This window comes from Haliotis cracherodii, unplaced genomic scaffold, assembly GCF_022045235.1.
Source record: "Haliotis cracherodii isolate W230 unplaced genomic scaffold, xgHalCrac1.p SCAF_22, whole genome shotgun sequence".
NCBI classification, from domain to species: Eukaryota; Metazoa; Mollusca; class Gastropoda; order Lepetellida; family Haliotidae; genus Haliotis; species Haliotis cracherodii.
Genome location: NW_027266278.1, coordinates 3,492,750 through 3,516,991, shown reverse-complemented (window position 1 = coordinate 3,516,991; position 24,242 = coordinate 3,492,750). Strand labels below are relative to the sequence as shown.

The 24,242-nt window shown below is 43.5% G+C and overlaps 1 protein-coding gene across 2 annotated transcripts; it reads left to right on the top strand.

Moving 5' to 3' along the window:
- The first annotated feature begins 76 nt into the window (after positions 1–76).
- Positions 77–23,646, top strand: LOC139471150 (E3 ubiquitin-protein ligase MIB2-like). 2 transcript variants are annotated; one of them, XM_071253417.1, is made up of 19 exons: positions 77–139; positions 3,677–3,882; positions 4,720–4,888; positions 5,957–6,063; positions 6,900–7,094; positions 7,611–7,756; positions 8,796–8,900; positions 9,545–9,649; positions 11,552–11,762; positions 12,379–12,539; positions 13,245–13,393; positions 16,653–16,809; positions 17,784–17,938; positions 18,903–19,026; positions 19,714–19,816; positions 20,357–20,436; positions 21,480–21,658; positions 22,508–22,686; positions 23,384–23,646. In XM_071253417.1, exons 2-19 carry the CDS (start codon positions 3,681–3,683, stop codon positions 23,419–23,421), a joined length of 2,565 nt encoding a protein of 854 aa, XP_071109518.1. In that variant the 5' UTR covers positions 77–139; positions 3,677–3,680; the 3' UTR covers positions 23,422–23,646. The 2 variants fall into 2 exon arrangements, with proteins under 2 accessions (XP_071109518.1, XP_071109517.1); XM_071253416.1 differs by lacking the exons at positions 20,357–20,436; positions 22,508–22,686; positions 23,384–23,646 and having other exon boundaries at positions 21,480–21,653.
- The last annotated feature ends 596 nt before the right edge of the window (positions 23,647–24,242 follow it).

The following is a 24,242-nucleotide window of genomic DNA, read 5'->3' as shown; positions in this document are numbered from 1 at the left end:
TCAAATCGAAACTAGAGTTTTAGCGATTCGACATGGCGTTTTGCCAGCACAGATATATAAATACATACACAACCCTGTTCACCCCATGATAGTTGCTTGCAGCAGTGCTCAAACACAATTTCGTTTTGATACCCGATAGGTAAGTACATAATAGTATTCAATTTAAAAGAATCTAATTTGTCATTTTTGGAACCTTTTTCTGGAGTAACTGAGAAATGTGTTCATACTGATTACTAGTTTCCAGTAGCGATGAACTGTTAGTGATATGTGTTACGCATCAGAAGAGTTGTTTTGTATTCCAGTTATGTTGCATAGGGTGTTGATTTGTCCTTGATGTTAATTTCTGATTCAGCAATCACGTACAGGGTCGACAGCGTTAGACTGTGTAGATGTGAGGAAAGCTATAATGTTAATACCCTTGATATATGGATTAGAGAACGATTGTTGATTTAGACAATCAAAACAATTGCAGCTATATGATGTACATATTAAATCTAGGGGGCAACCACCCACGCCACCAATAAGATCAGGTCCAACATTGTGGGCATTTGTCCAGAATACCCCCCCACACACACACACACACCCGTTCCCGACCCCTCCTCCGACACCCCCCCCCCCCCCCCCCCACACACACACACACACACATTTTTTGCAGTTTTACGTCAGATAAATGAAGGCACATGCTGGACACAGCTACATAAGAAGAATAATTTTTATTTTAATGTTATTCATACTGCTTAGATGTATAAGCGCATTGTTACATTTCGCCCTAGCATTATATGAGAAATTGTGGAATACAAAGTTTAGTTCTGTAGCGGTCCAATTTGAGCAGTGATACTTTAGCTGCTGCAAGACTGCTGACGCGTGAAGCAATATTTGCTCATTCAACAATGGCGCGTCTGTAACTGTGAAACACAAACTGATTTTTAGAGGTTACTCGGTCATGCTGCGCGGTGTTTACTTGGGTGTTTAATAACCTTGCTCCGCACGCTCTACAGTGTATGCCAGTGTAACACCATACCTTCCCGCCAACATGCAGCGATTCCATCTCTTACAGCTGCTCGCCATGTCAAGGTCTCTTTGACGAAATAATACAATTTAAAGGTTCACAATGACTGCCTATATTGATAGGCCCCGATCTCCCTTGAGAGCGTTCAATGCATTCTGCTTGTGTTGCATTGCACGCACCAGTGTAACGTTAGTCACTATCTCATTGCGACGAGTACCCTCAAGGACAGACAGCGGTATGCGGTCTACTATAGACTTACTTTATGAACAAACTTTAATAAGGTATTCAAACCATTCACAGCTCACATATGCGGGGTATCGAGTCTCAGAACGGGTCTGAGGTCCCTTTTTGTTGTATATAGGTCATATGTATTGGAGTCTCACTCAAGCTTGTTGTTGATGTCAAGCACAAACATGGGGAAATGTGTACCATGTACATGCCGTGTACCCTGCATGGCTTATCTAGTTTCATGACTTCAATCCCCAGCTGTTAGCATGTTTTATTGATTCATATCTGGTGGCGCACCTACAAACGTGGCTCAGCGATAACACTAGGAATAGAGACCCGTCAAGATCCGGGGTAGAAGAGGCGACTATGCTTGTCGTAAGAGGCGACTAACGGATCGGGTGGTCAGATTGCTGACTTGGTTGATGCATGTCATCCTATTCCAATTGCGTAGATCGCTGCTCATGATGGCAATCACTGAACTGTCTGGTCCAAATTCGATAATTTACAGACCGCCGTCAATTAGCTGGAAGACCTATTCCTACCCGGCTCTTCTCGGGTCCCTTTGAAATGTAAAAACACAAACCAGCAAACAACAGAGACTTTAGACTTTTATTGCCATGATATACTAGGGGTAATAGCAGTTCCTCTGAATAAAAACGTTTGCTTTCTCCACGTGACACGAGTTATCACAATGGTTTAATTGTAGTGGGAGTTGTGTTTCACACGTTGTCACAACGACTGACGTTACGGTGCAGGGCTCTTTTACTATGTGAGAGACCCGTGAAGATCCGGGGTAGAATAGGCCTTCAGCAACCAATACTTGCTGTAAAAGGCGACTATGCTTGTCGTAAGAGACGACTGACGGGATCGGGTGGTCAGGCTCACTGACTTGGTTGATGGATTTCATCGTATCCCAATTACGCGGATCGCTGCTCTTGATGTCAGTCACTAGATTGTCTGGTACAGACTCGATTATGTACTGACTGCCGTCATATGGCTTGAATATTTGTGAGTGCGGCGTTAAACTTAAAAAAACCCACCAAAAACAACAACAACAAACAACTAAATATGGTTCTCACTTACATAGTTCATTGTTAACCTCTTAATGGAACATACGTGTCTACGTCATGTTCTCCCGCCATTACCCAAGGGCTATTGTAATATGGTGCCCTTAGCATTCCTTACCCTTACCGAACTAGTCTGGAATTATGGTGTAATATTTTGGCTGGACTAACGAGTCTTGCACAGTCCAATCAAAATCGCGTTACGAAATCAACATCCGGTTCGTAAACTGCCTGCTGATTTTCGGTCGACTGCAGGATTTGGAAAGCATGTGCACCGCTAACTCACTGTCAACAGATAGTTTCTAAATCTTTTCATGTTTTTAATCAAGGTGCTCACGTGATTTGATGCATTTCGCGAAGTAAGGCCCGTTTTATTACAATATAAAGCTTGATTATCGACCAGATTCTCGTGGGTTTTACCGAAGTGGTAAACGTCTAAGACCTGCATTACTTCGGACCGTCCTCTCACAATTGACACGCCGCGATATAACTGGAATACTATTCAAGGCGGCGATAAAACCCAGCCAACTCATTCACTCACACACTCCAATACAGGTGGTGAGCTCAGATGAAATGGGGTTTAAATAGTTACATTTATGTGAGTTCTTGGAATACCATTATTATGAAGTTATTACTATAAATAGAACCGACGTGGCTTCAACTATAGTCTATTTATATGCCCACATCGTAGTCAGAGCGGACCCGTTAATCTTTGTCATTAACATTGCTAATGATATCAATGTATTCCTACTGCGTTTCAAGCGTTTGCTTGTCACGCCGAAGACCCGGGTTTGATTCCCGACATGGGTACAATGTGTGAAGCTCATTTCTGATGTCCCCCGCCGTGATATCGCTGGAATATTGCTAAAAGCGGCGTAAAACCATACTCACTCACTTAAGGAGTTGATGTTTGTATTTCATGCAATATTTATATTGATTAATTTTAAGTTTCATTTTAACTTATTTTAAACATTTCACACATTATTGCTTTTATGCACGGTGCAATCCTAATCGCCAATGATCGGTTAAATAAGTGTCTGATGTTTCATCTGTCATCTGGCAAGCCTCGGAGTTTTTCCACTCTCATCAACTCGTGTTGAAATATTTGATATCAAAAGACACTCGGATGAGATTCTCTATATATGAAACTTCTCACCATCGCCACATGACACATCACCCCATCACCCCTACCACACATCACTCCATCGCCTCACCACACATCACTCCATCACCCTACCACCCCACCACCACTCCATTACCCATCCACACATTACCCTATCGCCTCCCCCACCCCCACAACTCCTCCCCACACATACCATTGAAGCAAAACATTTATTAATCCTTGATTATAGTTGGTGACTGTTTTTCATCACAGACCAATGGCAGCTGGTATCCGAGTCATCCGAGGCCCTGACTGGCGGTACGGCGATGAAGATGGCGGAGACGGTCACGTGGGCACCGTGGTGCAGTATGGGAGTAATAGTGCTGCCCAGGTTGTCTGGGATAACGGCAAAATGCTCAACTGTAGAATTGGTCAAAACGGGAAACACGACTTGCGTATCTTTGACAACGCCACTGTTGGTGAGCTTTTCAATTATCATGTACTTCAGTACAGCGGAACCTCGCTATTCCGGAAATCCCGCCTTTCGGGTGGTTAGTGATAACATCATTTACAAAATACTTGCCGCAAAAGGCGACTATGCTTGTCGTAGGAGGGGACTAACTGGATCGGGTGGTCAGGCTCGCTGACTTCATTGATGCATGTCATCGTATCCCAATTGCGTGGATCTATGCTCATGATGTCAATCACTGGGTTGTATGGTCCAGACTCGATTATTTACAGACCTCATTCATATAGCTGGAATATTGCTGAGTGCATCGTTAATCAACAAATAAACAAACAAACAATACCAATGATTAATCAAGATGTCAATACTAGTATACATCAGTGAGTAACAATGATTGGTCAAGACGTCGGGGACGGTCGGGTAGCCTAGTGGTTCAAGCGTTCGCTCGTCACGCCGAAGACCTGGGTCCGATTCCCGACATGGGTACAATGTGTGAAGCCCATTTCTGCCCCCCCCCCCCCCCCCCCCGTGATATTGCTGGAAGATTGCTTAAGGCGGCGTCAAACCATACTCACTCACTGGTCAAGATGTCAATGGAATCGGTGCTTTAAGGATAAACGAGGCTCACTTTTAAGGACGATATTTTACTTGTGCATTAATCAGGATAGGTACCAAGGAAATTGTGGAAATCATTTTCCGATTCTCAAATGTTTCTACGAACGATTTGTATGATAGATCATTAGCTGAGAGGGTTACCGTACATATCATCGCGTGAAAGAGAAAACTGTATTGTGCGACGCTAGGCCTCACTGTAATACTCAACACAGGTGCCCTTGATTGTTTGTTGCAGGTGTCCGTCACACCAAGATATGTGACGCCTGCACAGAAAATGGCATTGTCGGCATCCGCTGGAAGTGCTCTGTGTGTGATGACATCGACCTTTGTTCCGTGTGCTACGTCACAGACAAACATGACCTGACTCACCAGTTTCTGCGTTACGACGCTGCGGGCGCGCAGGCGTAAGTAGATCACAACTTGAAGATGGAGTTTATGGCGTGGTATGGGCAGCTATTAGCTCTTGAATTGTTTATCATATATCATGAAACTGACAGGATTGGTTCAAACGTTAAGAACCGTTAAAAAAAAGGGGGGGGGGGGGCAAAACATATAGTTCCAGTTTTGAGATTTTAAGTAACTTGCCTTTGCATGTGTTTGTGACCGGTGCCATCGTAGGAGCAGGATACGCTAGCCTTTTCACGAACTTCTTGCATCATCATGTGATAGTGATTTATAAGCACGTGATCATGATGTAGTCGGAATCGTACAATCGACTCAGATGTCTGATTTGTCAGAGATGGTGTCATAACTGATTTTCAGTGGTCCATTCATATAATTTTCACAGCTTTTTTACCTTAACGCTAAATGGAATCTGTTTTGGCGGACAATCTAAACTGGTTATTCTCTTGCATTGAACATTTATATTATGAATATAGGAAGAGGTTTGTCGCTTATATTGAACAATATGCCTGTTAACTCACAGGGTGTCAGGTTAATACCTCAATCCAGTCAGTATATGACTAATCTAGGTCAAAGATACGTACTCGTTTGGTGCTTACAAACCATGTATCACAATCAGGGCGAATATTTGTTTCGAACCCACTGTAAGCGGATCCTGGTGCAACTGAGAGACGATCTCTACGAATTGCGATGCATTAGGCTTAGACATGGCCCTTGGTGATTGGAAATATAGAAAGAATGTTAAACCATAGTCCAAATCAAATTATTTTAACGCTAATAATGTGACACTGTTCAATATTCAGTGGTGGCGGTCGGGTATCCGAGTGGTTAAAACGTTCGCTCGTCACGCCGAAGACCCGGGTTCGGTTCGACATGGGTACAATGTGTGAAGCCTATTTCTGGTGTCCCCCGCCGTGATATTGCTGGAATATTGCTGAAAGCGGCGAAAAACCATACTCACTTCGGGCATTCCTCCAACATTAAGCTGACACGCCGCGATATAACTGGAATACTGTTAAAAGCGGCGTTAAACCCAACTCACTCACTCACTCATCCTATGTGTTGTACAGAGTAGCCGTGGGCAAACGTAACCAGGCCATGAAGGCCCGGGCCATGGGCATCTTCCCCGGGGCCACGGTGGTGCGGGGCAAGGACTGGAAATATGACAACCAAGACGGTGAGGACATCACACTGCACTTACTGTTGACTCGTTGACCTACTTGACGGCGTGTCTGTCATTGGATTGTCGTAAGAGGCGACTAACGGGATCGGGTAGTCAGGCTCGCTAACTTGGTTGATGCATGTCATCGTATCCCAATTGCGTAGATCGATGCTCATGATGTCAATCACTGGGTTGTCTGGTTCAGACTCGATTATTTACCTACCGTCGTCATATAACTGGAATATTGCTGAGTGCGGCGTTCAACAACAAACAAACTTAATGATATGAAGTTGTTTCTTACAATTGTTCACAAGTGTGTCAACTGGGTCGAATAGGACCTTCTCAGAAGCCAGATGCAATGCTGTTTGTTGTAACAGGTTCGATGCTCACGATCGATGCTCATGATGTCAATCTCTGGATTGTCTGGTCCAGGTTCGAATTTTACCGATCGCCGTTATGTACCTAGATAATTTGCGTAGTGCAGCGTGAAACAGACAACAAACAAATCAACAGACATTTTTAATTGAAATTGTTAGTGGTGGGAGCTACCGATTGTGCAGGACAAGTTACCCAGACACCTGGTGTCATTGCTGGATTTCAGGGATCCATTCAAGCAGATGTTCACCACTGTTTTGACCTTTACGCTCAATGGAATCTGTTGCGGCAGACATTCGAAACGGATTATTCTCCGGCGTTGACGTTTTGAAATCGCTCGTCACTGGTGTTCTATTCCCGAATTGGTAAACTGTGTGAAGTCTGGTGTCTCCCATCGTGATGGTGCTGGAATGTTGCTAAAGTCTTGCTTAGAACCATACTTATTTACTTAACTCTCCTATCATGATTCCCTGCAGGAGGACCTGGAGGTGAAGGCCATGTGACGTCACTAAAAACACCGGAAACTCGCTCGGCCCGCAGCACGGTAGAGGTTGCCTGGGACAAGGGACATAAGAACTCGTATCACATGGGATACAAGGGTCTGGTAGACCTGCAGTACACAGAGGAAGCCCCGGGCCCAGACTACTACCCCAAGCATCTTCCACTTCTGGGTGGGCAAAATATACTACTCGGGTTAAGTTAAGAACACTCACGATTTGAAGGCTCTGTGTTGCAATACCTATTAACAAAAGTCATACGAAAAAGTAGATGTTCTTTGACGTTTTTTCGGAGTAGACCTTAGTTTAATGTTGACCTCATCACGATAATTTGGACATATTGGTCAGATCATTTGATCCATATATTTTGGCACCTGATTCAGAAAACATTAAAGAGATGTTTTAAGGATTTTAAGGATTTAAAGGATTACATAATACTTGAAATCTCGTTAATCAAGACTTGTTAGTCCGAAAAGCTGATGGAAACATCAACTCAAACGCAACTAATCACCTGACCCTAGAAATTGTGATAATTCAGACGCTTTTATTACGAGCCGTACCGTCTGGATTAAAAATGTTTGCTAAATGAATATGAATTTATTATTTGTCACGAGAATAACGTTCATGTACAGACGCTACGGAACGTTGGATATCTGTTTATTGGGTATCTGGACCCAATGTATTCAACAGATGCAACATCGGCGGCGTTTCCAAGCGCCAGCAGCAACACCGACTCTGGCATCAAGGAGGGGGACAAGGTGTGTATTGAGCTGGATGAAGCGGCGCTGAAGGAGCTGCATAAAGCTGCGGGGAGCTGGTCGTCAGGCATGGCACGGGTAGGTGACGGTCAGGAGATGTGTCAGAGTTTGTACGCTCGTCGCTGTGACTCGTTACCTTAAATCGTGAAATAGATGAGAGAGAAATTAATTGGAAAAAAAGCGAGTGGACATTGCTCGCGTTAATTTAATCGCACATTTATGGCAAAATATTGACTGTTGACAAGAGGGCGAAAATTAGTGGCTCCTTTGATAAACGTAGTTTACTGTAGTTGCATGATTTAAGACTTTGTGTCTTAGAATACAAGTTGTAAACTGACTATTATACTTTTGTGGGGATTTAAGTATCGACATACATATATATTTTATGTTTAGTATTCTGTTAGTAAAGTTATTGCTAATGTGTGGACATTGAAAAACTTGTGACAGCGTCGTAATTTCATATTGTCAGTGGGATAAAAGGTTGACCCTGAAAGGTATTACAGACGGTATCAGCATATAACATTCACTGTGTACCTTTCAACATTAGATATTGGAGCAAACTGTGTATGTTAAAACTATATTCTATAAGTAAAAGGGGCGGTCGGGTAGCCTAGTGGTTAAAGCGTTCGCTCGTCACGCCGAAGACCCGGGTTCGATTCCTGACATGGGTACAATGTGTGAAGCCCATTTCTGGTGTCCCCCGCCGTGATATTGCTGGAATATTGCTAAAAGCGGCGTAAAACCATACTCACTCACTATAAGTAGAATTGCAAAACAGGAACGAGATAATTAATGATGGTACACGACTGAGTTACATTTATTCTAGTCGACATTGGAACAATATTATATATGACGTCAACTCTAGTCTCGCTTATCCGCCGGAAGAGATTCCATTTGGCGTGAATTAGCGGGGATAATTGTATGAATGGTTCACTAATAATCAGTGATAACACCAGGTGTTCGCGAAAAGGGTAATCATGTCCCGCTCTACCGGCAGCACCCGACACTCACACAATTCACAAAAGTGTTTGTTTGTTGCCTAACGCCACACAGCAGTACACCTGCCATGAGTGTATTGTTATAGGTATATAATACCTATGTATGTGTATATTTTCAGCTCATTGGCAAGGTTGGAACGGTGCGGGGGTTCTCCCAGACAGGAGATGCTTCTGTGGAGTTTGACAGTCAGAAGTGGAGAATTGTGCCCACTGCTCTGAGAAAGGTGAGTGAGTGAGTGAGTTGGGTTTAACGCCGCTGTTAACAGTATTCCAGTTATATCACGGCGTGTCAGTTTTATGTGGGAGGAAAGCCCGAAGTGAGCCCGAAAGCCCGTTTACCACTTCGGTGAAACCCACGAGCACGGGTATGGTGCTGACAAACCTAGAAACATAATCGGGGCGAACCGGGATTCGAACCCACAATCATAGGTTTCTGGCGTGTTCAAGGGACGCAACTCTGCACAGCGAATCGCGGCGCCTTAGACGACTGGGCCACCCGTGCCCCCTCTGAGAAAGGTAGGTCAAATACTACTGACTGGAGCATAACTGATATACCCGCTACTGCTGGTGACAGCCTCCCAGTAGGGTTATAGGAGGCTATATTCAACCTTGCAAGATTTTGTTTCTGTCTGGTAACTCAAATATCTTATATGATATATGTCATTTTGCAGATAATAGTTACCGTATATAATGTCTCAGTTTAAGACAGGACGCTAATGGCATGGGGCTAGAGTTGAAACGGCATCAGATCCTGGTGCCCAGCCCCTTCTAAATCAATCAGTAAGGTATCGATGTGTGATGTCATTATTGGAAGCTTTAGCATGAGTTACTGACACTACCTACACATGTATGTACCTATATCCGGCAGATACCCGAACTGTCTCTGGGAGATGTTGTGAGGATCATTGATGATGAGGAGACGGCGAAGAACCTCCAGGAGGACCATGGCGGGTGGCTTGACGTCATGGCGAAGGTGAGTGAGTGAGTGAATGAGTTGGTGGATGGGTGAGTGATCGGGTGGTTGGGTGCCTTGATGTCATGCAGAAGGTGTTAGTGAGTGAGTGAGTGAGCGAGTGAGTGAGTGAGTTGGTGGATGGGTGAGTGATCGGGTGGTTGGGTGCTTTGATGTCATGCAGAAGGTGTTAGTGAGTGAGTGAGTGAGCGAGTGAGTGAGTGAGTTGGTAGATGGGTGAGTGATCGGGTGGTTGGGTGCCTTGATGTCATGCAGAAGGTGTAAGTGACTGAGTGAGTGAGTGAGTGAGTGAGTTGGTGGATGGGTGAGTGATCGGGTGTTTGGGTGGCTTGATGTCATGCAGAAGGGATGGGTGAGTTAGTGACTGAGTGAGTGAGTGAGTGGTCGGGTGTCTAGATGTCATGCAGGTGAGAGGAGCGAGTGAGAGAGTGAGAGAGTGAGTGAGTGAGTGAGTGAGTGAGTGAGTGAGTGAGTGAGTGAGTGGTCGGGTGGCTAGATGTCATGCAGGTGAGAAGAGCGAGTGAGTGAGTGAGTGAGTGAGTGAGTGAGTGGTCGGGTGGCTAGATGTTATGCAGATGAGAGGAGCGAGTGAGTGAGTGAGTAGAGTGAGTGAGTGAGTGAGTGAGTGAGTGAGTGAGTGAGTGGTCGGGTGGCCTGATGCCATGCAGGTGAGAGGAGCGAGTGAGTGAGCAGAGTGAGTGAGTCAGTGGGTGTTTGGTTTTTGGGAGCATGGTTGCGTGTGTGTGTGTGTGTGTGTGTGTGTGTGTGTGTGTGTGTGTGTGTGTGAGTGTGAGTGTGTGTGTGTGTGTGTGTGTGTGTGTGTGTGTGTGAGTGTGTGTGTGTTGAAAACATTGAAAACAACACTTAGGGTATAATAAAATTAGGTCTTTGTACGTCATAATAGAGCTTCCTTCACATACCTAACTACATTTCCGAGTATACAATCATTTTGGCTATTTAAGAGATTGCTTAAAGTATTAATACATGGATTGTTATAGAATCCTACATGAATATACTTTTGTCTTAATGATGGACACAAAAATGGACTTCGTCCTCAATACAACCATTGTTACAAAGCCGACAAAAGAGTTGAGAATAAACAATATCCTCGCTTCTGCCCAGATTACTCCGTATAGGCAATTCACTTAATCCCAACAGGCACAGCATACGCCTATGGTCTCTATTTCTGAAAGCTGTAACATAATATTCCATATCCAATAATATCTTGACGTGTGAATAATACCTTAATTTACAAGACTCATAAATTTTCATCTGTATATACTGTTTGTCATAATCCAACAAACGCTGTCTAAACAACTGCAAGAAACAATTAACATCACCAATATTCTGTTTGTGCCACACATAACTAAATCCATAAATGTCGAGTAAATATTTAACATGGGTTGCCCAAGTAATTCTACCACATTCATCCAGCTTCGAATTCTTCATTAACAAATAACACTGTCGGGGATATCTTTCATCATTCATTCTAATCAGTTTACACCAGTATTTAACACACTTCATATGATAACCCACATGCAAACCATATCTTCCACATTCAGCTGATATTGCTGTATTTGATACATATTTACCAACTGCTAAAACAATTTTACAAAACTTAGTATGAAAGTTTCCCTGAACAGGTTCCTAGGACACTTTAAATTTGGGATGCAGGGGGGTCTATTTTGTTTTCACATGGAGCTCAAGTAATGTGTTGCCATAACTGACTTCTCCACCATAGGGGCGGTCGGGTAGCCCAGTGGTTAAAGCGTTCGCTCGTCACGCCGAAGACCCGGGTTCGATTCCCGACATGGGTGCAATGTGTGAAGCCCACATTGCTGGAATATTGCTTAAAGCGGCGTAAAACCATACTCACTCACTCACTCACTCACTCTCCATCAGGTTCTCGGGCGACGAGGACGTGTCGTGAAGATAGACTCCGATGGAGACGTGGCAGTCAAGTTTGGCACCAAAGTGTATCTCTTCAATCCATGCTGCTGTAACATGGAGGATGGAGACCTCGATGATGATGAAGATGATGATGACGACGACGACGACGATGATGATGATGATGACGATGACGATGATGGGACGAATCAACTTTTAAGATTGCGTAAGCAAAATATACATCTCCTTAATTCAACTGCATATACAATTTCACTGATGATTGAGTGCATGTACATTGTGCACGTGACATGTTTGTCAGAGACCCGTGAAGATTGGAATTGGTCAGAAACCTACGCCTGCCGTAAAAGACGACTAACGGGATCAGGTGTTTATGCAGATTTGGTTGATGCTTGTCATCGTCTCCCAACTGCGTAGATTTATACTAATGATGCCAATCACGAAACTGTCTTGTCCACACTCGAATATCTAGAGACCGCCGTCATACAGCTCGAATATTGCTGAGTGCGGCATTAAACAGCAAACAAACAAACAAACAGACTTTCCATAATCCAACGCACTCACGGAGCTGGGTGCCGTTGTACAAAGCGATCTTAGCGCTAAGGTGGTCTTAACTCCCATACCTTTAACACGGACTTACGACAGTCGTAGTGCTAAGGTTGTTTTGTACAACGGCACCCTGTGCTGTACATGAAAGTTTTCACGACCTGTTAGAACTAAAAAGTTTACAAACTATGATATATTAATGTTGCACCACTTTTGGGGGGGGGGGGGGGGGGGGCGGGGGGGCTTCGTGCAACTATAGAACAACTGTTGTGTTGCAGAGCTTGGTGGAGGATTCGGAAACTTCATCGCTGGCCTGGCGCTGCTTGAAGCTCTACAAGATGCCCAACACCAGGTTGCAGGATCTGCTGTGTTCTTTAAGGCCATCGTGGAAGGAGATATTGACGCTGTCAGGAATCTTATCCAGAGGGATTCCGATCTGGTATGAATATAGTTTACCAAGCTTCAGAAGGCAAAAAAGAAAAAGAAAACAATATTCCACCGAAATTTGTGGTGACCTAGCCCGATTAACTGATGTTCGATATGATCTATCAAATATGAATTGTATGTCTGTATGTGGTGCATCAAAATACATTGCTATGCATTAATATGTCACTGACTGCAATTTAGCATTTCTGTGCATTACTATGCTTTGCTGTGAACCACTTATCATTTTACATGGATTTGCATGATGATGTGCAATGAGCATTTGCTTGATAACGGTGTTAGAAGTGAGTGAGTGAGTGAGTTGGGTTTAACGCCGCTTTTAACAGTATTCCAGTTATATCACGGCGTGTCAGCTTAATGTGGGAGGAAAGCCCGAAGTGATGCAGGTCTTAGACGTTTACCACTTCGGTGAAACCCACGAGCACGGGTATGGTGCTGACAAACCTAGAAACATAATCGGGGTGAACCGGGATTCGAACCCACAATCATAGGTTTCTGGCGTGCCCAAGGGACGCAACTCTGCACAGCGAATCGCGGCGCCTTAGACGACTGGGCCACCCGTGCCCCCAACGGTGTTAGAATCTACACCGAAACTTCGCATAATTGTAATAAAGAAGTTGCTCATCCATAACAATTTTGTGTTAGTTATGTGCCACTACTGACAGTCTATTGATACTACAAGTCTGCCCTTGTCCGCCAGGTGAACACCTCCCACAATGGCATCCCGCCTCTGCAGGTGGCGGCTCACGAGAACAAGCTGGACATCGTCAAGCTGCTGCTGCAGCACGGTGCGGAGAAAGACAGCAGGGACAAGGATGGGGACACAGCCTTGGTCTTGGCTATTGGCAAGTAAGTTACTTCACCAGTCTTGAACCTACTGCGTAATCACACCCTTGCACTTCTATTTCACAATGTGATATCTGCGTGTCGCTGATACATATCCACGTATCCAACACCAACGTCGTACTGATAGTTCCCAAGCCACGTCTCCTTTACTTAACATATATCGAATGGACATGTATTTCGTCACAAATGATGAACAAGAAATAACAAAAACAGAGACGCAAATAGTTTTCGATGCATTTCAATTGTCGTGAAAATACGAAATTGTGACGTGAATACGTGACACGTTTTTATGGATAGCAACTTTTTGTATTCTTTATACTATCCATACAAAAGTGGCATGTATTTATGTTCTCCCAACTTCAAAATGCCGCCGTGATATTGCTGGAATATTGCTAAAAGCGGCGTAAAACCATACTTACTCACTACTACTCTAAATGCCTATCAAAGACGAAATTGCAATGTTTTTTAATGTCAAACTACCCTACATATTTTGCCAACAAATAAGTAACTGTGGAAACTTGAATACGCAGAGAACACTGCATGTTGTTACTGTTATGACCCACATTGAAACTGTTAAACATTTAGTCAGACTCACTCAGGACGCAATTCGAAAACTGGTTAAAACAAGAAGCACATGTTGCAGTGCAACTGGATCAAAGAGTATACTACACACTACCACACTACCCAATTCTGAACAGATTAATCTGCAAAAATCTTTTGGCAAAATGACAACCTTCATTCCTTGATCCATGAAACATTTGTCACCAAACGTGGTGATGAAAATAAAGTTCTCTACCTTCAAAATGACAATCTTCATTCCTTGATCCATGAAACATTTGTCACCAAACGTGGTGATGAAAATAAAGTTCTCTACCTTCATAGGTTTATAAAGAGGGGTTTTGTAACCTGTAAGAACTGGTCCCCAGTTCATTCCACTTACGTGAATAAAATATGTAAAGACTAAAGATTCAGGTTAATTTGACATAAATATAAGCAAATGCTATCTGAAAGGTTTACTGAAAATACGATGTGTTAAATACTGGACTTCCTCAGCGGCAACAACTGTGTGACAGTTTGGGGTAAGACATTTAGTCCAGAAGTAGACATCCTCATGGGCACCCCTTGTGCTCCCCTTCTTGCAGAACTTCTGCTCGGATCGACACATTGAAAACAATAGAATTTGTCAAAAACTTTACTCAGGTATATCGATGATCTGATATCGTTCAATTACCATCAACTAGCCAATTCCCTTCCACTGATTTACCCACCTGAACTAGAAATAGATGGGACCACTGGAACCGCCACAGCTGTTTAACGCAGCTTTGAACAGTATCCACAAACCAGTATGACAAGAGGGGTTGCATTCATTCATTCATTCATTCATTCATTCATTCATACGGCTCTTGCTCAAAAGCTGTGTGATCGGTGTTACAACACCAAAGGCCTCAGTAAAGCTTGCACAGGGTGTTACAGTAAAGCTTGCACATGGTGTTACAGTAAGGCTTGCACAGGGTGTTACAGTAAAGCTTGCACATGGTGTTACAGTAAAGCTTGCACAGGGTGTTACAGTAAAGCTTGCACAGGGTGTTACAGTAAAGCTTGCACAGGGTGTTACAGTAAAGCTTGCACAGGGTGTTACAGTAAAGCTTGCACAGGGTGTTATGGAGTAAACACGCGAAGATCATGGGGCGTATCAGTGACACAATTAGAACTGAAGGAGTTCCCTCACAATTAGAACTGAAGGAGTTCCCTCACAATTAGAACTGAAGGAGATCCCTCACAATTAGAACTGAAGGAGGTCCCTCACATTTATAACTGAAGGAGATCCTTCACAATTCGAACTGAAGGAGTTCCCTCACATTTATAACTGAAGGAGTTCCCTCACAATTAGAACTGAAGGAGTTCCCTCACAATTAGAACTGAAGGAGATCCCTCACAATTAGAACTGAAGGAGTTCCCTCACAATTAGAACTGAAGCAGGTCCCTCACATTTATAACTGAAGGAGATCCTTCACAATTCGAACTGAAGGAGTTCCCTCACATTTATAACTGAAGGAGTTCCCTCACAATTAGAACTGAAGGAGGCCCCTCACAATTAGAACTGAAGGAGTTCCCTCACATTTATAACTGAAGGAGATCCCTCACAATTAGAACTGAAGGAGTTCCCTCACATTTATAACTGAAGGAGTTCCTTCACAATTAGAACTGAAGGAGATCCCTCACAATTAAAACTGAAGGAGATCCCTCACAATTAGAACTGAAGGAGATCCCTCACAATTAGAACTGAAGGAGTTCCCTCACAATTAGAACTGAAGGAGATCCCTCACAATTAGAACTGAAGGAGATCCCTCACAATTAGAACTGAAGGAGATCCCTCATATTTATAACTGAAGGAGTTCTCTCACAATTAGAACTGAAGGTTTGGTTTTGGTTTGGTTTGTTGTTTAACGCCGCACTCAGCAATATTCCAGCTATATGAGGGCGGTCTGTTAATAATCGAGTCTGGACCAGACAATCCAGTGATTAATATCATGAGCATCCATCCACGCAATTGGGATCGATGACATGCATCAACCAAGTCAGCGAGCCTGACCACCCGATCCCGTTAGTCGCCTTGTACGACAAGCATAGTCACCTTTTACGGCAAGCATGGGTTGCTGAAGACCCCTGAATCTTCACGGGTCTATAACTGAAGGAGTTCCCTCACAATTAGAACTGAAGGCAGCTGAACACTTGACATGACATTCCTCTTAGAGTGATACATGATATGTCTTATGATGATGGAAACAAACCTGCCGAACGTTGGCATAATATCATAATATCAGTCACGGGTTTGTCATGCTTTATTCTTGGTTTATGCTACCATCAAAGTAAATTTTAGTAAATCACATTTTTAATCAAAGTGTATTTGTTCAGTTTAATTGGTGGTTAAAATTGGCAGCAATCGCCAACGGCTCAAGGGTTGGTGTAAATCCTGCTGGGGAACCGTGCAGGTAGCAGAAGTATCGTAAGTCCCCACGGTTCCTAGTATGATGGCCTAGCTGTGGTTGCTGGCTATCAGTAGCCGTTTTCACATTATTTTGTTGAATTATAGTTTAATCAATCACAAACTAAATTAAGTTATAAATACAATCTGTGATAATTCAGTTATTTGTACTGTCCTTCGGCGACAGGTTTTACTGTCAAAATATATTTGCTGTCTGTATGTAGGAACCTGATCATGGCTAGTCCCATGGTGACTGCTGTTTTCTGCTTTTTCTAGAACAAACGACGCTGTTGCTGAGTTTCTCATCCGTGCCGGGGTCGACGTGAACATCGCCAACAGTAAAGGTCGAACTCCCATCCACATGGCCGCCTACAGTGAACAGCCAAAGATCATCAAACTGCTCGTAGCCAGGAACTGTGACGTTAATGCCAAGGTATTTGGCTACACGTGTGATTATATGCAGCTGTTGGGCTTGTAGCGGTAGTGTAGCTTTGGTGTACATGAAGCTTTAGAATGTTGTGTACATGAAACTTTAGAATGAATTGTACAATCTTATAGCTTGTAGGGTGACTTTGACATGACGCTTACAGTTTGTAGCATAGAATGTATTGTATTGTACATCCTTAATGTTTTGTAGTATCTAGCGTGTAGGTGTTTTTCTGTAGCCTTAATCAAGTAGCTTGTTTGTAAAAGTTGAAGCATTATTTTGTAGCTTGTGACACGTAGTTTGTAACATGTCGTTGTAAGTTGTAAGCATAGCTTGTAGCAAGATGCAGATTGTTTGTTACTTGTAGCACTATGCTTTGTAACCTGTAGTTTGTGGCCTGTAACATTAGCTTGTAGCAGTGTGGCTTGAGGTTGTTTGAAGGAGCATCAGCCTACTGTGGTGCATGTCGGTTAAGCATGGAGTTTGTAGCACAGCTTTGCACCATGAAGCTTGTCGTTTATAGCACGTAAACATCGTGTGTCGTTGTTATCACGGAGCATCTAATTGGAGCATTCGGTTGAGCATGAAGCCTGTAGCACGTACCGTACATCGCTTCCCTGCCGCCTGTTTTGTCTTATAAAGAGTTCTGATAGTTCAATATACCAGGTTGCTCCTGCTGCCGGGGTCACGGGTGGCCCAATCGTCTAAGGCGCCGCGATTCGCTGTGCAGAGTTGCGTCCCTTGGGCACGCCAGAAACCTATGATTGTGGTTTCGAATCCCGGTTCGCCTAAGTTATGTTTTTAGGTTTGTCAGCACCATACACGAGCTCGTGGGTTTCGCCGAAGTGGTAAACGTCTGAGACCTGCATCACTTCGGGCTTTCCTCCCACATTAAGCTGAAATGCCGTGATATAACTGGAATACTGTTAAAAGCGGCGTTAAACCCAACTCACTCACTTGTTTCTGCTGCCATGTTGCAGGATCTGGTCGGTGACACGGCACTACATGACGCTGTCGAGAAAGGCAGCCTTGAGGCGGTGGTAGCCATACTGTCGTCGACAAGGGTGGACGTCAGAATTACAAACATCAAAGGATTCATGCCCATCCATGTTGCAGCCATGCGGCAGAATGAAACGTAAGCATCTTATCTGTAACCTGAGCTGGAACTATTCCACTCCACTGCAACTACCTCCCTACTTCTACACTTTCCCATTTTGACAACTGTTTGGAACAGGTTGAACCAATACAATCACTGGCATAACAATATCTGTGCTGCACATTCCATTGGCTGAATCTATGCACTCTGATTATATGATTATTGACGTACTGGTGATTTTGTTGACTTCATGAAGTTGAGTGAGTAAGTGAGTATGGTTTTACGACGCTTTTAGCAATATTCCAGCAATATCACGGCGGGGGGACACCAGAAATGAGCTTCTTACATTGTACCCATGTCGGGAATCGAACCCGGATTTTGTCGTGACAAGAGAACACTTAAACCACCAAACTACCCCACCGTCCCAGATGAAGATGATTAAGGAATGTACAGTTGTAAATACTACTAAAATCTGCATTCGACAGGCTTCTTGATTATTTGTTTATATTACTTCGTTTTGGTTTATAAATGCGAAGTTAAGAACATTTTACCTCGTCAAGTGTATTCTTCGGTATCTTTAAAGTAGGCCAATGTGTGACCCGGAGTGATCCTTTTAGCATGTTATAAAAAACCTTCCTTCTTTTTACTATTTCATTGGTTTCCATTTCATCATACGGACAATAAATTTATCAAGTCCATTCCAAATGGAAAATTGTTGTTTGCCGCTCTCCGGGCGGACGCTCTACCACTAGACCACGGAGGCGGTCTGGGACTGAAAGGGTCAAAGCGCAATTTTATCACGCTGACACTTACGCGACGTTAAACCCCATTTCACCTCACTTTACCATTCAGTCCCGAATACAGATTGTGACAAAAAATTATTAAAAGATTTTACTTGATAAATTTACAAAGTAAAAAAGAAGCATCTATTTAGCAAGGTATTGCAAAGGATCCGGATTAGTGGGAATCCGGTTTTGACATATTTCGTAACTAAATATTTCAGAATCGTAGAGAAGATTATCTTGAAGAACAGACAGGCTATTAATGCTGCCAAAGAAGATGGTTTCACAGCGCTCCATCTGGCGGCGTTCAATGACCATACAAATATCGTCAAGGTTCTTATCAAGGTGAGTCCCTCGAAGTTTAGTAAAGTTTAATTAAAATCTGATATTTAAACTGATACCATGTTTCTATACGTCAAGATCTGACGACACCTCCACATGTGTTAATGAGTGGAAGCGTGAGGACACAAGGGATCACTTGCACAAAGCGATCTTAGCGCTAAGACGATTGGAACTCCCACACTTTAACATAGGCTTACAATAGTCTTAGCGCTAAGATCGCTTTGTGCAAGTGGGTCCAGGTGTTCGCGAGGAGGTGAGCACATCCTTCCTCACCGGAAGCACCATCACAAACACATGTGGTATAAGTCCACATGGGGAATTGCATAGAACGTCATTTTGATCACTGGTGCGACAAATTAGGAAATGACCTCCACGTGTCTATGATAAAACGTTTTGAGTGAGTTTGTGAGTTGGGTTTATCGCCGCTTTTAACAGTATTCCAGTTATATCACGGCGTGACAGCTTAATGTGGGAGGAAAGCACGAAGTGATGCAGGTCTCAGACGTTTACCACTTCGGTGAAACCCACGAGCACGGGTATGGTGCTAACAAATCTAGAAACATAATCGGGGCGAACCGGGATTCGAACCCACAATCATAGGTTTCTGGCGTGGCTAAAACGTTTTGAAAACTTTAGGATGCATTGAATGTTGTAATATAAATCCAACAACTTGACTCACTCTTCTCTCAGTATAAAGCTGACTTAAAAGCCAGGACCGTGTTACAACAAACAGCATTGCATCTGGCGTGTGAGAAGGCTTTATTCGACCCAGTTGAGATACTTGTGAACAATGGTAAGAAACACCTTTATATCATTAAGTTTGTGTGTTTGTTGTTTAACGCCTAACTCGGCAATATTCCAGCTGTATGACGACGGTCTGTTAATAATCGGGTCTGGACCACTCAGTCCAGTGAGTGACATGAGCATCGATCTACGAAATTGGGATACGATGACATGAATCAACCCAGTCAGCGAGAATGACCACCCGATCCCGTTAGTCGCCTCTTACGACAAGCATTGTCGCCTTTTACGGCAAGCATGGTTGTTGAAGACTCATTCAACCCGGAACGTCACAGATGTGCCCCTCGTGGTTTATTCTTCTCGTGTTTTATTGTACGAAAAACAACGATCACGGATCGGGTTTTTTCCACAAATATATGCTTTAGGATTTATAGGTAAAAATTAAGGCGGATTTGAAACGGACCGACAAAGAATTAACGTCCATACCTCCTTAAAAGAAATTGAAGTCAATTTGATACACAAGAAGTGACATCGTTTAATCAAATGCCATGGACTGACTTAAGGTGTTTATATTGTTATTATTGTCATACAGGCGCCGAGGTGAATGCTCAAGACAAGGATGGCGACACTCCTCTCCACATCACTATGATGGGACAGACTGAGGGGCTCATGGTAGGTGGGTACGACGGTGCTTGTGGTGCTCATGTAGCTCGTTGTGCTTTGGATTGGTCTTCTTCATGTGTTGACTGGTCACCGACTGGTTTGGAAAACACCTCTGGAATCAGTCAAACACTATTCTCTTGTATGTGGAGTACGATAAAGAAGAGACTGTTCAAACTGTTCCTGTATCTATAATTGTTATAGCTTCGTACAGCATCCCTGTATAACGTTGACTTGCGATGCTCATGATATCAATCACTGGATTGTGTGGCCCAGACTCGATTATTTAAAGAGACCGCCGTCATATAGCTGGAATATTGTTCAGTGCGGCGTTAAACAACAAACAAACAAACAAACAAAGCTTACCATTTCAAACATACACTCACCGCCAAAAGAAACACGAACCATAGATGCATGTATGTACGTTAAGAAGAGATGTTTCCAATGTGTATCAATTAATAACAAAACTAACAATCAGTGTCTTTATTCTTGTCACGATATGCTGCATGTGATTTCCAAACTTTCCACTTAACATGGTTATTCTGCATGAGACAAATGGTGCATCTCGAGACATGGACCTATGACGTCACATGTGATGCGTTCATGAGCGTCGGTTCACACAACATACGAGTATGTCGTTCCTGATTCGAACAATGTAATATCTCTGGAATATGAGTAATTCTTCACATATTATCCAACATATATGATATACGCGTCCGGTCAGTGTAATTAAGTGGACACATTCACACATGCACATGTAATTCACATCGCATCACAATATTTTAGGGGGCACGGGTGGCCCAGTCGTCTAAGGCGCCGCGACGCCAGAAACCTATGATTGTGGGTTCGAATCCCGGTTCACCCCGATTATGTTTCTACGTTTGTCAGCACCATACCCGTGCTCGTGAGTTTCACCGAAGTGGTAAACGTCTGAGACCTGCATCACTTCGGGCTTTCCTCCCACATTAAGCTGACACGCCGTGATATAACTGGAATACTGTTAAAAGCGGCGTTAAACCCAACTCACTCACTAACAATATTTTATGTCCATCAAGCTGCGACTGCTGATTGGTCAGCTTCCCCAAATGGACGGGGAAGCAAGAGTGCGAATCGCCACCTTCCTCATCGAGCACAGAGCGAACCCGGATATTCGTAACCATAGAAACCAGACCCCGTCCGATGTGTGCTCGAGTGACAGAATCAAGGAGGCTGTAGCCTCGTTCCGAAAGTCAAGGTTAGTTACACCTGCCAGTCTATGTGGGAAGGGCTCATTTGAAAATACCCCTTGATTCAGTCGTTCGTAGAGTGGATGTTGTTTTACATGCATTATTCCAGTTCCCATGGCCTGTAAACAATTCGACCCCTGAAGATCCGGGTTAGAATAGGTCTTCAGCAACCCATGCTTGCCGTAAAAGGCGACTATGCTTGTCGTAAGAGGCGACTAACGGGATCGGGTGGTCAGGTTCGCTGACTTGGTTGATGCATGTCATCGTTTCCCAATTGCGTGGGTCGATGCTCATGATGTCGATCACTGGGTTGTCTGGTCCAGATTCGATTATTTACAGACCGCGCTCATATAGCTGGAATATTGCTGAGTGCAGCGTTAAACAACAAACAAACGAACACACAAACAAACGTAAACAATTCAGTTGAGGACAAACATCCCAAAGGTGGTCTGGTGAGCAACGATCCACACCAGGACATGATAAGTCCCACATTGTCGCCATCCGATCCCCACTTGTCGTCACTTACATGACAATAATTCTCACGGAGAGGACGTTCGTAGGCTGCTTCAGAACTACGACCAATTATATTGTGACCTTGAACTTCAAAAACTAAGAGTACTTCCGGTTGGGCAGGATATGCGCATAAGTCGCCACATGTTGTTCAGTGAATCTTGAGTGTAGGATCTTGAATTTGGCTTTGCCCTATGTTTTATACAGCAAGGACGTTTATAATGTTGTACAGTACAGAACTCGACGAAGTTGGGTTTCTAAGACGACGTTAGAGACACCACGGACACAGATTAAAGCTTAGCAATGGTTAATATATATCATTACAAATATCATTGCACCAATTCCAGGGAGTCGGGCAGGCCCACGAGTTCCCATGGCCAGTTACTGCTGTGCTCAAAGTGTCAAAACGTGAGAGCCACTGCCGTCTACCTGCCCTGTGGTCACAAAGACACATGCCCGCGGTGCTGCAAGGCTGTGCGCCAGTGCGGCATCTGTGGCCGAGACGTCAACAGAAGAGTCGGAGAAGGTGAGAGGATCTCTGCTAGATCAATTACCTCAGCAATATCTCAGCCATTTTAAGTCAGCTATATTACCTCAGCAATTGTGCGATGGCCGATAAGTTGAAAATGTAATTACACCTGTGTCAGCACCGTACCCGTGCTCCTTGGTTCGAATCCGGTTCGCCCTTATTATGTTTCTAGGTTTGTCAGCACCATACACTGCTCGTAGGTTCGAATCTCGAATCTGGTGTTTGTAGGTTTGTCAGTACCATACCCGTGCTTCTGGGTTCGAATCCGGATCGCCCTGATAATAGTTTTAGGTTTGTCAGCATATACCCGTGCTCGAAGGTTCGAATCCGGATCGCCCTGATAATGGTTTTAGGTTTGTCAGCATATACCCGTGCTCGAGGGTTCGAATCCCTGTTCGCCCTGATTATGTTTCTATATTTCTCAGTACCATACCCGTGCTCGTAGGTTCGAGTCCCGGTTTCCCTGATAATGCTTCTAGGGTTTGTCAGCACCATACCCGTACTCAAGGGTTTCACCAATCCGCGTTATCTCAGTGTTGACAGACAGTGCTGCACAGTTATTGTAAAATGTGTATTTAGAGACATTTGGTTGTGATAGTGTATTAGATAATTATTTGAAATGTGACTCTTCAACACTGATCCATTCCCTGGTTGTCACTACACCTCTCCATGTTTTATAATGTTTCTATTCCAGATGGGAAGAAGATAGGAGATGATTGCTCCATCCAATAACTGCTTTACCGTCGACACGCATGCGCAGGGACATGCGCAATTTACGCATATATTAATATCATGACTGCGCCGAAAGCGTATGTACAGCCCTGTTGTTTTCCTACGCAAATGGGGACAATACTTCGAGACAAGCGATTTCAAGACATGGGGAGTCTCGTCACATCTTCAGTAACTATTGGCCCGAAGTGAAGCAACCAGCGCGGGGCATTACACCTCTTGGCTCGTAGATGGATCTAAGCAAGTTCCACATCAACCTGCGATTATCTTTTTGCTTAAGAGCGAGGATGACATTTGTGACTGGACTTGCTAACTTGGATATCTTTTATCAATAATTTCTTTTATTATTTCTCTCACCATCGTCAATATTTACTGTTATAATGCTCCTACCATCATCAATATTTACTGTTATTATGTTCTTACCATCATCAATATTTACTGTTATTATGCTCTTACCATCATCAATATTTATTGTTATTATGCTCTTACCATCATCAATATTTACTGTTATCATGCTCTTACCATCATCAATATTTACTGTTATTATGCTCTTACATCATCAATATTTACTGTTATTATGCTCTTACCATCCTTAATATTTACCGTTATTATGCTCTTACCGTCGCATATGAAGACAGTCCCACAGTGACAGATTGAAACACGTTCTACCTGTTTTCCGTATGCTGTACACAGAATGCTTATAGAGAAAAACCTCTCAATTCCACACTCTGTGATCCACCGAAATTCCGAATTGTGCTTTACAAGCTGTTCGAAACATTCGGAATTTCGGCTTTAGACCATAGTGTGTGCTGACCCCCGACGGT

What these genes read in the sequence shown, in the direction of transcription:
- LOC139471150 (XM_071253417.1), top strand. Translation starts at nt 3,681, where the DNA reads ATGGCAGCTGGTATCCGAGTCATCCGAGGCCCTGACTGGCGGTACGGC. An exon ending in CAAGCATCTTCCACTTCTGG is followed by an intron (nt 7,095 to 7,610) that starts GTGGGCAAAATA and finishes TGTATTCAACAG; the next exon opens with ATGCAACATCGGCGGCGTTT. An exon ending in GCCATGCGGCAGAATGAAAC is followed by an intron (nt 17,939 to 18,902) that starts GTAAGCATCTTA and finishes TAAATATTTCAG; the next exon opens with AATCGTAGAGAAGATTATCT.